This window comes from Oncorhynchus masou, chromosome 24, assembly GCF_036934945.1.
Source record: "Oncorhynchus masou masou isolate Uvic2021 chromosome 24, UVic_Omas_1.1, whole genome shotgun sequence".
Taxonomy (NCBI): domain Eukaryota; kingdom Metazoa; phylum Chordata; class Actinopteri; order Salmoniformes; family Salmonidae; genus Oncorhynchus; species Oncorhynchus masou.
Genome location: NC_088235.1, coordinates 67,045,382 through 67,061,515, shown reverse-complemented (window position 1 = coordinate 67,061,515; position 16,134 = coordinate 67,045,382). Strand labels below are relative to the sequence as shown.

Sequence of the window (16,134 nt, the reverse complement as noted above, 5' to 3'; positions counted from 1 at the left end):
CATTTATTTAGCTATGATAAATGTAGTAAATTCTAAAACCCACTATCCTGTTCTTAGGCACAACACTTTTATTATCGTCTATAACACGTTTATTATACCCTTTAATTTACTGTCTTGATACAAATTAAATACTATGCTGCTTTGAGGGCATGCATGTTTTGATATTTCAATATCTCAACGCATGACCACATTGACGTCGTGTACAGCGCAACCATTTTGGTATTTATTATAATAAACATGCTATATTGACCAATGGTAGCTCTACTGAGATCCTCATCCGCCAATCCGTAGACGACGCTTTAACTCGCCAAATAAGGAGAGACAACTCCATAAAAGGAAACATTGTATCTCTTTATAAGGAGGAAAGTAGTTATTGGGTTGTAATATTAGTCCACTATCTGATACATTATTTCAAAAGGCATCAGGTTTGTGTGCAAATGCACGGCTAAAATAATGCGTGATATTCGATTAAATATTTGCAGCGTTTGTGCATTGAAGGCGGATACCGATGACATTTAAAGCGTTTAAGGTGTGAACTACATGACATGGCGGAGTAATAACTAATGCGCTCTAAGCTTTTTCCTTTTAGAGAAATTGCTCGGAGTTTTGGAAATAGAGGAGGTTGAGCCAAGGTGGACCGGGCTGAAGAGTCCTAGGGGCAGCATCACTTTTGAAAGTTTACGCTGGTGGTTTCAAACAGACGCCAATTTCGCAATGTCCTCATTTTTGCTGCTTGTTTACCTTTTGGGTGGTTGGGTTGCATGAGCTGTGCGGTAATTTTACTAACACACGCGCTCCAGCAGTCGGCTGGCGATTTCTGAGACCGGGTCCTCTAAATAGAATGTTACCAAGCCAGGCTGGATCAGCACCATCTGGAAACGGATCAGCGTCTGTCAGTGGTAACACAGGTCACGGTTCTGTGGTTATTGGGAGTGGAATTCGCCCCGTGTTGGTCAGAGCAGTGCAGACGACAACTGGGGTCAGCGACAGCACCGGTGCGGTTGGGATGTTGGGGGGCAACGGTCCAGAAGTGGGTCCAAGAGGTGGGACAAGACCAGTGAGCGGGACGGGACTGACGACTCTACAGACCGCCGGCCAGGGAGGCATCGGAAGTCTGAATACGGGAGTTGGGGTTCACGGAGGGAGCCGGTACGACACAGACAAAAAGTGTGCGCCCATGGGGTGCAGTGGGTCAGACGCTGATTCGGACTCGGGGGATGATGACGACATGATGGGATCAATCAGAGACAACAGAAGAGGTGTAAAGCGGGAGAGACTGGACATGGAGGCTGCGGTGACAGGGCAGGGGACTGGGGTACCACCTGGGGCTTATGGTTTAGTCCCCGGAGGTGTTGCTGGCGCAAAACCGGGGAAGAAGACACGTGGACGTGTAAAGATAAAAATGGAATTTATCGACAACAAGTTGAGACGATACACAACTTTTAGTAAGAGGAAGACAGGCATAATGAAGAAGGTGAGTAAAATCAGTGAAATTTCCAGCTGTTGCATCTCATCACACGTGACAATTGATGTGAATTTTAAACGTTTAATTTGGATTTCAATGTTGTAAAGAAAGTTAATTGTTCTTCATCCTCCCCTGATTCAGAATATAAAATATTCATTGTCATGGCATGCCTGGTTCCATAGCTATTGACGAGAGAACCGATTTATCCAATATGAAACTAATTTTACCTTGTTGAACTGAACCATATCTACAGGCTCTCTAAAAAGTCTAGTAAACAATTACTTTCCTGTGGATATTTTATCTAATTTCAAGCAGCTGAAGGACAAACCACACCTTCAACCGGTAGAATAAGTTAAAATGCAATATTATTAAACATTCTGGCTTGTAAGGAACATTTTAACCACAAGAGGTTGGTGGAAGAGGTCAACCGATAAATCGGTATTTTTGGGCGCTGATTTAATTAATTATTTTTTTAATTTGTATTTATTTTTATTTTTTAAATCTTTTTTTATATATACCTTTTATTTAACTAGGCAAGTCAGTTAAGAACACATTCTTATTTTCCATGACGTCCTAGGAACGGTGGTTTAACTGCCTCGTTCAGGGGCAGAACGACAGATTTTCACCTTGTCAGCTCGGGGGATCCAATCTTGCACCCTTACAGTTAACTAGTCCAACGCAATAACGACCTGCCGCTCTCTCGTTGCACTCCACAAGGAGACTGCCTGTTATGTGGCAGGGGGGCTAGTGGTTAGAGCGTTGGACTAGTAACCAAAAGGTTGCAAGTTATATCCCCGAGCTGACAAGGTAAAAATCTGTCGTTCTGCCCCTGAACAGGCAGTTAACCCACTGTTCCTAGGCCGTCATTGAAAATAAGAATTTGTTCTTAACTGACTTAAAATAAATAAGTGAATGCAGTAAGCCAAGGTAAGTTGATAGCTAGCATTAATCTTATAAAAAACAATCAATCATAATCACTAGTTAACTACACATGGTTGATGATATTACTAGATATTATCTAGCGTGTCCTGCATAGCATATAATCTGACTGAGCATACAAGTATCTGATTGAGTGGTGGTAGGCAGAAGCAGGCGTGTAAACATTCATTCAAACAGCACTTTTGTGCATTTTGCCAGCAGCTCTTCGTTGTGCTTCAAGCATTGCGCTGTTTATGACTTCAAGCCTATCAACTCCCAAGATGAGGCTGGTGTGAAGTGAAGTGGCTAGCTAGTTAGCGCGCGCTAATAGAGTTTCAAACGTCTCTCGCTCTGAGCCTTCTAGTAGTTGTTCCCCTTGCTCTGCTTCGATGGTGGCTGTTGTCGTTGTGTTGCTGGTTCGAGCTATACTGTTACACTGGCAATACTAAAGTGCCTATAATTGTTATTTTATTTTAACCTTTATTTTACTATGCAAGTCAGTTAAGAACAAATTCTTATTTTCAATGACGGCCTAGGAACAGTGGGTTAACTCCCTGTTCAGGGGCAGAATGACAGATTTGTACCTTGTCAGCTCGGGGATTTGTACTTGCAACCTTCTGGTTACTAGTCCAACGCTCTAACCACTAGGCTACCCTGCCTCCCAAGAACATCTAAAAGTTAAAGGTCAATGAAATACAAATGGTACAGAGGGAAATAGTCCTATAATTCCTATAATAACTAAAACCTAAAACTTCTTACCTAGGAATATTGAAGACTCATGTTAAAAGGAACCACCAGCTTTCAGGGTAGCCTAGTGGTTAGAGCCTTGGTCTAGTAACCGGAAGGTTGCAAGTTCAAATCCCCAAGCTGACAAGGTAAAAATCTGGCGTTCTGCCCCTGAACAGGCAGTTAACCCACTGTTCCTAGGCCGTCGTTGAAAATAAGAATTTGTTCTTAACACACAACAAATATTAGACCACAAGTCTCTTGATCCAGTTGGGGGGATTCTCTGCTGTTACCAAGAAGAGCTTGATTGCAAGAAGCTAATTAGATAACTAATTACTAAGTTAGCAAACCAAATGCACAACTGTAGAGCATTTAGCAGGGTTATCAAGTTATAGCAGCAATCTACCTCACCAAGCAAAGTGAGAAGAATAAGAGCACCACATTGAAGCTGCCCAGCAACACCTGTTGAGGTGGTGTTGTCAATATGTTTGACAGTCTCCTGGAGGGGAAGGAGTCTCCAATAAATGGCCATATCAGTCTGCTGATTATGGACTGCCCCATCAAGAGGATCCTTCTAGATTATGTATTTTGGGAGAGAGTGGTAAGCAGCCTGAAAATCCTGAAACCTATAGCAGTAGCCATTGCGCGGATTGAGGGAGACAATGCCACCCCGTCTGATGTTCAGACTCTGCTTGCAGATGTAAGAGAAGAAATCTGTACTTCCTTGCCCACTTCACTGTTGCTCCAAGAAGAGGAATCTGCAGCTCTGAAATGCATCAAGAAGTGTGAAGACTTCTGCCTGAAGCCCATACATGCCGCAGCGTACATGTTGGACCCCAAGTATGCTGGCGAGAGAATCCTGTCTGGTGCAGAGATCAACAAGGCCTATGGTGTCATCAATACTGTGACTTGCCACCTTGGCCTGGATGCGGTCAAGATTCTTGACAGTCTTAGTACACTTCCAAGCAAAGGCTTTGGGATGGAGATGCAATATGGCAGTCATGCCAACATATCTCATCAGCCACCTGGTGGAAGGGACTTTGGGTATCTGAGGCTATTTCCCCTGTTGCTTCCATCATCCTCCAAATCCCACCAACATCAGCTGCCTCAGAGCGCAACTGGTCCTTGTTTGGGAACACACACACCAAAGCACGCAACAGGCTGACCAATACAAGGGTTGACAAATTGGTGGCTATCCGGGCAAATTCGAGCCATCCACAACAAGGTTGGAAAGTGAAAGTGAATGTGAGGCCTCTGTCTGATGTTCAAGAGGTGAACAATTTAAGGAGGTCCAGGGAGAAGACATGTAAGCCTGAGAGGAAGACAACCAAAGCTTTAGATTCTAGATTCTATTTTACAGATGTATGTTGAAAATGTTATTGTGAGTTGCGATGGATCATTCAATATTCCCTTTTGTTGTTCAGTGAAATCATCCCAGAGTCAACTCATTTAATTAAAGTTAAATTTGCAATTAAATTGTTTTATTTCTATTGGAAGGATTAAATAATTTGCAATTATGTCCATGAAAGGTTTATGTTTCTGTCTTCATATGATATTGTAAATATATCCAATGCAAAAAACATTTACATTTTAAATGGTATTAATATTAATTTGCATATGTTTCTGTTAATTCCCACGGAAAGTTTCCACCTCTGACTATTCCCCAAAATGTGCAACCCTAGTCAAGAGGTATGAATACTTTCTGGAAGCCCCTGTATATTACGCTTCTTTCCCTGATGGGGCTGTATGTGCACAGAAGCGAACGTTTTGATCACATCGAATAGGGGGAGTGGTTAACCCTTTTACCTCAGATGTGTGATGTTAGTATAAGAGTTTTAGTCAACATAGTGACACAATCAATTGCTTAATGTATTTGGTTTTGTAGTGTTGAGTTGATCAAATGTGCTGGAACTTAGAACACAGCTATAAAAAAATAAATCTCAAATGGTACTGGATAATTCTGGGGGAGGTCTCTCTATAAAAGTCGTTGACCACACATCAATACGGAGTTGACCGTCAAACTATCACTTAAATAGCAGCCAACTGTTGTCACTGTTAATATCCTGTGGCGGTTCGGGATTCATTGAAGTTGACTAACAACACATTTTTCTTCCCTTTTCCATGATGGCAGCCTCCCGAAATCAACGTCTGCCATTCAAAAATATAGATGGAAGCCTTCTACAAATTTTCAGCTAACCAACCATGCATAGGTTATTCCAAGTTTCAGTGTGGCCTTTGAATAATTTTAGTTTAAACAGTGCTGCACCCCAAATGTTTGCCCACTGTACTATTGATTTCTGCGTAATATCAATGGAAGTTATTTAACAAAAGTGTTGTTATACTTACCACATTGGTGACCCACTTGATTCAAAATGCAACACTTCTAAATGTAGCTTGCTGTCTTATACAAATTGTCCCCTAACCAGTGATGTACAAAAATACTTTGAAGTACTTTAAATTATGTCTGCGTGTTGTAGTGTTCCCTTGGCTATCTGTAAATAAATAAAAAATAATAAGATTGTGCTGTCTGATTTAGCATATTATATTGAATTTGAAATGATTTATGCTTTTTGATACTTAAGTATATTTTTGCAATTACATATACTTTTGATACTTAAGTAGTATTTTTCTGGGTGACTTTCACTTTTGCTTGAGTCATTTTCTATGAAGGTATCTTTGGGTAATTGGGCACTTTTTCCACCACTGCCAGATTCCGTGTGGTTTTTGAGTTGTGTTAGTTTTAACCCCCCCAAGCAATATGATTACTATTATTGCACGTGTAGGTTGTTGTCAACAGGAAGCAGCGACCACATCAATGTATATTCTTAAGTTAAAAATGAACTTTCAACATTTAATTTACAATGATATTGTACTTAATCAGGTAAAAACTGCTGAATGAGCTCAAACATTTTTTATTTACCTGAAATCACCCAAACTGGTTTGCCCTGCCTAATAGGACATCTAGCTGGCAAATATTTTGCTGTAAATTCCATACTGTAACTAGATCAGTGTGTGGTGCACAACAGTGAGTGAGTTACTCACAAGGCTCCGGTCTCTCGTCGTTGGGTGCTTGTAAACAAACGTGACTAGGGACTATCTCTAAGCCTCATAATGTGACTGTTGAAATAAAGAACATGATCTGCTTTATATCCTAACGTATTGCAGAAGTTGACTGCAGGTATTTAATTTAAAAGTAGCTACAAATATTCAAATGTATTTAAAAAAGCTTCAAAATCATCCTGTGGCTATTTCCAAATACTCCGGTATACCATCCAAGCCTAGTGTGTTACAGCCTGATTAATCAGACTAGATGTTGCATTGCTTGAGGTGTATGGGGCATCATCAAGTCCTGTGAGTCTGTAAAACTCCTGAGTGGCGCAGCGGTCTAAGGCGCTGCATCTTAGTGCAAGAGGTGTCACTGCAGTCCCTGGTTTGAATCCAGACTGCATCACATCCGGCTGTGATTGGGAGTCCCATAGGGTGGCACACAATTGGCCCAGCATCGTCCGGTTTTGGCCGGGGTAGGCCGTCATTGTAAATAAGAATTTGTTCTTACATGACTCACGTAAAAAACAAAAAACAAACTTAAAACTAGATTTAGCTGCGTGCCATTTACAAAATGTAATAAAATATTCAAGAGCGGATGTTTAGGGGGCTGGAACATAAATACAAATAATTTGTAGGTTGCAAATTGACCGCAAGAAGCCCAAACGGATATAATTTAATCATTTCAAACTTTGCTTCCATGTGTATACGTTTACATCTCTCTATTATGCATGAAAATACTTTGGAATAGATTTCAAAAATTATAATCTTATGTCCAACAATTAAAAATATATATTTTTGGGGGGTGCCGACGCTGCCAGTTGGGGAGCCCTGACCTATAGGCTACACTGACCAAGAATGTCATCATGAGGAAGATTTCAACTTCCATGTACAATATCCTTCCCTTGTGTCACTTTGACTTATACCTTATTTAACCCGTGGAAGACCCAATTCAACCCAAAATCCAACAGAATTTGCCATAATCTGATGTATTAAGACTCGCAGACATAATGTGTAAAGAACCAAGTGGGACATGCCATCTCTGTCCTGGCACTGAGTGACTGGAAGTCACAACATTCATGTCTGGATTTGTGTTTTAAATAGACTAGAGCAACTGACATTCCTATTTCTAACCACAACGTCACCTCCACTATACATCTCTGTGTCCGGTAGGCATAGTTACAGTAACACATTTTCAAAGAGCAGTTTGTGCTCATTATGTTTGAATGTTTCTCATTCAACCTTTTTAAAGTAGCTATTTCTATTTATTATGGATCCCCATTAGCTTAAAAGGGTGTGAACCAAAGCAGCAGTTACACTTCCTGGGGTCCAGCAAAATTAAGGCAGTTTATTCAATTTTAAAAACATTACAATACATTCACAGATTTCACAGCACACTGTGTGCCCTCAGGTCCCTACTCCACCACTACCACATATCTACAGTACTAAATCCATGTGTGTGTGTATGTTGTTGCTTCAGAGTCCCCGCTGTTCCATAAGGTGTTTATTCAACATGTCAATACCTCTCATAAATAGAAGTAGTGATGAAGTCCATCTCTCCTCCACTTTCAGCCAGGAGAGATGGACATGCATACTATTAATATTAGCTCTCTGTGTACGTCCAAGGGCCAGCCGTGCTGCCCTGTTCTGAGCCAATTCCTTTTTTGTGGCACATGACCACACAACTGAACAGTAGTCAAGGTGCGACAAAACTGGGGCCATGAAGACCTGCCTTGTTGATAGTGTTGTTAAGGCAGAGCATGGCTTTATTATAGACATACTTCTCTCCATCTTAGCTGCATTAATGTGTTTACAGTTTACAATTTAGGGTTACTCCAAGCAGTTTAGTCAACTTGCTCAATTTCCACATTATTTATTTCAAGTTTTAGTTGAGGTTTAGGGTTTAGTGAGTGTTTTTGTTCCAATTACAACGCTTTTGGTTTTAGAAATATTTAGGGCTAACTTATTCCTTGCTACCCACTCTGAAACTGCAACTCTTTGTTGAGTGTTGCTGTCATTTCATTCGCTGTAGTAGCTGACGTGTATAGTGTTGAGTCATCCGCATACATAGACACTCTGGCTTTACCCAGTCAATGGCATGTTAGCAAAAATTGAAAAATGCAAGGGGCCTAAACGGTTACCCTGGGGAATTCCTGATTCTAAACTGGATTATATTTGAGAGGCTTCCATTAAAGAACACTGTCTGTGTTCTGTTAGACAAGTAACTCTTTATCCACATTATAGCAGGGGGTTTAAAGCCATAACACATGTTTTTCCAGCAGCAGACTATGCTTGAAGTCGAACAAGAGAGCCCACACAATCATTTATCATCAATTTCTCTCAACCAATCATCAGTCATTTGTGTAAGTGCTGTGCTTGTTGAGTGTCCTTCCCTATAAGAATACTGACATTCTGTTTGTCAATGTGTTTACTGTGAAGTAGCATTGTATCTGGTCAAACAGGTTTTTCCCCCCAGAAGTTTACTAAGGGTTGGTAACATTTGTTGATTTCTAGACACACTGGAAGGAGAGCGAGTGCACAAATTGTTGCAGAATGTTATGGTTAACAGGCTAGTCTATTTGTTTCATTACATTTTTTAAAAGTTTTTGGTGTATTTACCGATGACCTGTCTTTTTTTACTCTACCTGTAAATCGTTATCTCAGCAACATAATCCGTGTTGCAATGTCTCTTCTCATGGAGGCTTCCCTGTTCAGATGTAAAATTTAGCATTTTGTGAGCTGCAGGAGCTGTATTTATTACTCGCTCCTCCAGGACAATGTGCACCAACTGGAGTTCCAATGCAACAATTGTTTACCCACAGAGGACTATAGAGAAGAAGTTGCTACTATTAACAAAGAGCTTGCAAAATCGACTGGGGAAAGCACCCTCGCCTACCTTCTCCTCTAATCCACAGTCTGGACGATGTGCTGAGAGTATCACCGCCATGTCAACACTCATTGACTACATGGCCAATGCCTTCCAGCGACCCCTCGCCGAAGAAATCTCCCACTTCCCTGGAAAATGAAGCAGGACTGTCGCTTCTGATGGATTTAGTGGGTGATACTGCCAAATGGAGGGAAGTAGCCTGTGGCGATTGTGCCTTCTTTGGTGTTGGGAGCCTGACCCAAATCCTGTTGTCAAACAGCTTCGTCCCCTTGGCTTTGGAGGTTCCAGCGCCATCGGCCCCTATCCTGACTCCTTCCCAGGGAGATTCTGACCCGGATTCTACCTTGGAGTCAGATCACTGGACCTTGAGGGTGTCTGATGCACTGGTTCCTCTGTCAGCCACAATGGGTTTTGCTGCCGGCACAAGGTGAAAAAACTGCCGGATCCCCTCTGCCATCTCTTCCTACCTTTTTATGCCAGAATATGGAGGCTGTCGCTGTCGTAATCCATGTGCGATCTCATGATCTAATGCGATCTAATGGATTTTATAGAACTGATTGGAACTCTGAAAGACTCAAATAAATAAATTAAAATCAAATTATTTCAGGCCCAGTGCCATCACTGAGCATGGGCAGCGAAAGATTCAGTAGGTTGCTGGCACTACATGACTGGCTATGAGTCTACTGCAATTCTGTTGGAGTTACTTTTGTGGATAATGTGACACCTTTTGGAAACGGAAGATGTTCTATAGAGAGGATGGGGTCCATCCAAATCTTCTTGGTGCCTTGGACCCTGTCCTTGCATTTTAAGGTTGCACTGAGACGTTGACTTATCAACACCCCAAGTCCCACTTTGGTAATCCCAACCATAAATTCTTAGCATTATCATCATATAGAAGGTCTGCAACAATTCATTTAATTCAAGTCAACCATGGTATTTTCTATTAGGGGGGGTTATCTGTTGAACATGGCATGTTTGTATTAGAATCTCCATTTGATCTGAAATCCTGCAATTAGGGCTGTGGCGATCACAATTTTGTCTGGTGATTGTCAAGCAAATAACTGTCGGTCTCACGGTAATTGACCATTTTTAATTAATATAAACACATTTAGTATCTCCTGGCTTCCACTCACAGCCTACAAGCCACTGATGCAGACTTTTTGGAATGTCTACATTTTTAAACATCTAAATCCAGGGAATGTAGTCTACACCTTCACAATAAATCCCTGATTTATTTTAGACAGGTCTAAAGAAACACCATGATATGGAGAAAATGTAGTCTATTTCAGAAGAACAGAATAGCGTACCCTTAGTTGTCCTGATCTGGCTATGCCATATGGCTGTGTGCTACACAAGTTCATTTAGTAGACAAGATTTGCTTAGAATTCCGTGGCATTGTTTTATATTATGAAGAATTAAATTGAACAAAGCTGAATGAAATCAAAATGATATTTTCTCCAAGCGATTTGAGTGGGTAACAAAGAAATAGGTACTCCTATATGCTTAATTTAGAGTTATTACTGTAACTTTAGTTGTTCTACAAACATTGGGCTGTATGTTTTGATTTTTAATTATTGTAAGTTTGCATGATGCAACAGATGAGTATTTTTTTTATTTTTTTTTTAAGTTGCTTGAAAGGCATGAGCTCTGCTTTGTTTTAATGTGCAGGCTGTACACACTTCGTCAGTCTCTCATTCACAATTTGAGAAGCACTTGATAATGCCTCGAATATCCTGGGGGCATCCCCTTTGTGTGGCCATAATGCACCCTAAAAAATCCATGCCTATTGCAGCCATGCTCCCTGAGTTCTGCCTGCTCCAAAGCTCATCTCACACGGCTCTCCATCAAGTGATCGATCGGGTCTTTCTCACAGGCTACAAGTGAAGACCGACACATCAGGGACGCAACTACGCACATCCTTATCCAATTCCAAGGTGCATATTGAAGATATTGGAAGAACTGTCCACATTTTACGTTTTGTCAGCCAACAAGATGAGTAGGCCTAACGAACAACAAAAGCACTAGCCTATGTCAATCTACTATCCCCCATAGTACAAAAGTTGTGATGTTCTGTGTGAGAAATATTCCCAAACAGTCTGGGACAGTTGTGGGATGCGATAGATCCTAAATGAGTACAAGCACTAACATCAAAAAACTTTTTTACGCAATGAGGCTGACGCAGCCGATCAGAACGTTTAGCTTAAGCTGTTTTTAAACTATTAGGCTATTTCTTCACATTATAAGCGCAGCAATGCGCACACGGCAGCAGGCTATAAGCACAAATGTTCCATTAGCAAAAAACAACATTCTCAAAAGCGACCATAAATGTGATTATGCATGCAAATTATATTCCCCAAACTCATGTGCTGCTTATGTATCCCAGTTAGGCTCTACACCCCTTGTAAAGTGGATTAATGTGCTACATTTTAATAAGTTATTTGGCCACTCTAGTTGTAACTGACTAAACGGTCACGTTGAATTTGACTGCCTTCATGACTCCTGACCGCCGGTGTGACGGTAATACGGTCACCACAGCAGCCCTAGCTGCAGCCTTTGACTGATTCATGTAAATGCGAGAAGTTTTGATTTCAATTTTTTTTACATTTTATTGTTACTCTGACATCTCAAACCAACACGGACATTCTGGTTATAACTGAAAATTAGCTAAAGCAGTATGCTGGACTCTTGCGTATCTGACTGGCTGGTTTTAATGTTTTTAGATCTGATAGAGTTGGCAGAGGAAGGTGTGTCGCAAATTACATAAAGAGCCATTTGAAATGTTTCTGTATCCATCACCACCTCTGTCTCAAAGCAATTTGAATGTGTATACCTAAATGTGGGACTTGGTAAAAATGCCTATCTAATGCTAATTGGAATTTATTGCCTCCCTTGGTCTCCATATGTTATCTTAGCAAATTCTGACCTGCTGTCTAACTGTACTCAATCTGAATTACTGCGTGATCTTAATCTACACCGAACGAAAATATAAGCGCACCATGTAAAGTGTTGGTCCTCGTGTTTCATGAGCTGAAATAACATTTCCTAGAAATTTCCAAAAGTTTTATTTCTTTAATTTTGTGCACATTTGAAAATGCATCCACCTGACAGGTGTGGCATATGAAGAAGCTGATTCTGATTAAACAGAATGATCATTACACAGGTGAACCTTGTGCTGCGGACAATAAAAGGCCACTCTAAACACGATGCCACATATCTCTCAAGTTTTGAGGCAGCATGCAGTTGGCATGCTGACTGCAGGAATGTCCACCAGAGCTGTTGCCAGAAAATTGGATGTTCATTCTTTTACCATAAGCCACCTCCAATGTCCTTTTAGAGAATTTGTCAGTACGGCTAACCATGCCAGCCCAAGACCTCCACATCTGTCTTCTTCACCTGTGGGATAGTCTGATACCAGCCATTTGGACAGCTGTTGAAACTGGGTTTGCACAACCAAGAATTTCTGCACAAACTGTCAGACACCGTCTCAGGGAAGCTCCTCTGCGTGCTCGTCGTCCTCACCAGGGTCTTGATCTGACTTCAGTTTAGCATCGTAACTGACGTCAGTGGGCAAATGCTCACCTTCGATGGCCACTGGCATGTTGGAGAAGGGTGCTCTTCACAGATTCATCCTGGATTCAACTGTACCGGGCAGATGGCAGACCGTGTGTATGGCATCATGTTTTCTGATGTTCACGTTGTGAACAGAGTGCCCAGTGGGGTGGGGAGAGGTTGGTTATGGTATGGTAACCTACGGACAACGAACACAATTGCATTTTGTCGGTGGCAATTTGAATGCACAGAGACACCATGGCGAGATCCTGAGGCCCATTGTCGTGCTTCATGTTTCAGCATAACAACGCCATGTCGCAAGGATCTGTACATATTTCCTGGTAGCTGAAATTGTCCCAGTTCTTCCGTGGCCTACATACTCACCAGACATGTCACCCATTTTAGCATGTTTGGGATGCTCTGGAACGAAGTGTACGACAGTGTCCAGTTCCCGCCAATATCCAGCAACAATGAAGAGGATTGGGACAACATTCCACAGGCCACAATCAACAGTCTGATTAACTCTATATGAAGGAGATGTTGTGCTGCATGAGGCAAATGGTGGTCACAAGATACTGACTGGATTTCTGATCCACGCCCCTACTTAAAAAAAATGGATTTGTGACCAACTGATGCATATCGGTATTCCCAGTCATGTGAAATCCATAGATGAGGGCCTAAATGATTTCCTTATACATCAGTCAAATCTTTTGCATTTATGTTTTTGTTCAGTGAAATGGAATTGTTAAATTGAATGAATCAATGCTCACATGTTGACCAAACCGGACGTGCGCAAGTTGATTTTGTTCACCCACACCAGAAGTGATCAGGACACGTAGGTTGAAATATCAAAACAAAATCTGAACCAATTATAATAATTTGTGGACAGGTCGAGAGCATTAAACATTTATGACAATTTAGCTAGCTAGCTTGCTGTGGCTAGGTAATTTGTCCTGGGATATAAACATTGGGTTGTTATTTTACCTGACATGAACAAGGTCCTCTACTCTGACAATTAATCCACAGATAAAATGAATACGTTCCTCGTCATCTCTCCTCCTTCCTACAGGCTTCTTTATCTTCTTTGGACTTTTATATAGCGGTTGGCAACCAACTTCACGGTGCATTACTAGAACTGACGTCCACACTCCAGTCGGTTGATCTTTCAATCACCCACGTGGCTATATGCTTCTAAAAAAACAATGAGGAGATTTGAAAAGCAGGACTTGCAGGGTCACAAATAGAACCAATGTTTATTTTAGCACTTGGCCACGCAGACGCTCGCCAGCAGTGTGGGTGCAGTGTTTGAATAACACGTATGCTGCAACACACGTAAGCGGTGTGGTCAGGGTGGGAACAGACCTATCTCAGTATGGAGCACACTTCACAATGCATGTAGACCTATCATCTCATGGTAAAAAAATCTTGTCACAGGCAGGCCTAAATTTGCTGCAGCTTAGTATATGCTACAGTAATATAAAGACAGAATGTGCGTCTAATTGACCCATCTTCATCTGGCTTTCGGGGGTCACCTTGTTTAAAAAAAAAATATATATATATATATATATATATATATATACGTTGTTAATTGCAGCTCAAGTTTTAACAGCCTATCACTATCGAATGTCATTGCTTTAAATCAGTGCACGCACGAATGCTCTCGCAGTCTTTCTCTCCAACTCCATTCAAATCGCATCTAAAATAGTGCATCCTTTTGTAGATATGTTGCCTTATTTAGATATCCTAGACTACCTCTTTCGGGTAACATATTCAATGCAGTATTAGTCTTTTATATTTAGCTAATTAATGATGGGTTATACATAATATGCTTTTAAGTTATAGCTTCTGTCTCTTGCGCAATACGCAAGCACCTTGAAGTGGAGTCCCATGCAAGAAAAGCTAGACTAGAATAGCTTGCTGAACATTTATTTTTGTTTTAGCATTTCTTATACCAATATTTGAGGAGTGAGGCAAGTTCTATTTTGCTGAATGTTAAATACAGCAGCCAATAGAACTCACCGGTAGTTTGAAAAAAGAGCGAACGCGTGATGGTGGTAGGCTATAGCAGTTAACCCATAACCTTTCAATCTTCGTGAAGAGAAGTGAAAGCCTTCTGCATCTAATTCTAGTCCTATATTATTCAAGGATGTCATTAGAATGATTAAGATGAGGACAATGAAACTTATTTAATTTAACCGTTGAAAGGAATGAAGCAACAATCGAGTGCAAAAGGGGAGGTAGGCTAACATTAGGGGAAAGTATGAAGGCTATATATGCAAAAACCTACTAATAATACAAATAGGCCCTATTATATATCAAATTCGCTTGCCTATATTTGTAACTTTGTAGGCCTTATGTGCTGCAGGAGAATAACATGTTCTCTTCTGCTTTATCATGGTTTGAACTGTGTGTAATTCCAGTCCATATAATACAGTACAGTAAGACGGTACACACTCAAAACGATTAGCCTACTGGACCTAAGTTTAATTTATTTACCAAAGATCATAAATACTGTAGCTAGCTACATCTATGGGCTTTTATAATTTTCTGTCGTGCGTAATGTGCAATAGCCTATATCATATGTGACTGACTGCCTCGATTCAGTCTTGTGCAGCAAAAATTGAAATTGTATTTTTTACATTGGCTAAAAGTAGAGACTCCGAGCTAGGAAATTGTATGTCATACACTGCAGCGGAAGAACACTGGGACAGTAATTCTGCTTTGAAAGTTGATAAACTTGTAACCCCACTTAACCCCACAAATGGCCCTTGAATGTTTTGGAACTCTTCTTTGTCTATACCCATTCAGCATCGTTCACACCCTTTATTAAAGCCTTAGACCCACCCATCTCTTTTAAGATTCAGGTGAGACCATTTGAACAGAGTGTTTTAGTTTAGTAAACAAACAAACAAAGATTACAAGACTAAGAGTGGTGAAAGTAGTAGCCTACAATAAGGAAAATCTCCAGGTAAAAATACATTATTTAGTCCTTGACATATATCCTAATCAGACTTTGGTGCAGGTCACATCACCGTCTCTGGGAAACACTCCCGGATTGTCCATCCCATCTATTGTCTCAGCCAATCATGGTGAGTGGGAAGGTTCCCTACTTTTTCCGTGGCTAAACCAACTAGGCTCGTAATTTTTAACAATTATATTTCTATTTACAGGATGGAATACAAGTTTGCTATATTCACCTTTCCTGTGAAGTAATGATGTGTGACTGTAGGTAATTTACACCACATATACGGTACCAATCAATAGTTTGGACACACCTACTAATTCCAGGGTTTTTCTTTTCTTTTTACTGTTTTCTACATTGTAGAATAATAATGAAGACAACTATGAAATAACACATAAGGAATCATTTAGTAACCAAAAAAGTGTTAAACAAATATATTTGAGATTCTTCAAAGTAGCCACCCTTTGCCTTGATGACAGCTCTGCACACTCTTGGTATTCTCTCAACCAGTTACATGAGGTAGTCACCTGGAATGCATTTCAATTAACAGATGTGCCTTGTGAAAAGTTAATTTGTGGAATT

At 40.7% G+C, this 16,134-nt stretch overlaps 1 protein-coding gene across 5 annotated transcripts in view; it reads left to right on the top strand.

Annotated features, from left to right (window-relative positions):
* The first annotated feature begins 375 nt into the window (after positions 1 to 375).
* Positions 376 to 16,134, top strand: part of LOC135512518 (serum response factor-like) — a 58,057-nt gene continuing 42,298 nt past the window's right edge. For all 5 annotated transcript variants that reach the window (XM_064934615.1, XM_064934617.1, XM_064934614.1 and 2 more), the window contains exon 1: positions 376 to 1,474. In XM_064934615.1, coding sequence (XP_064790687.1) covers positions 842 to 1,474 — 633 coding nt within the window. In that variant the 5' untranslated portion in view covers positions 376 to 841. The remainder of the gene's footprint in view (positions 1,475 to 16,134) is intronic.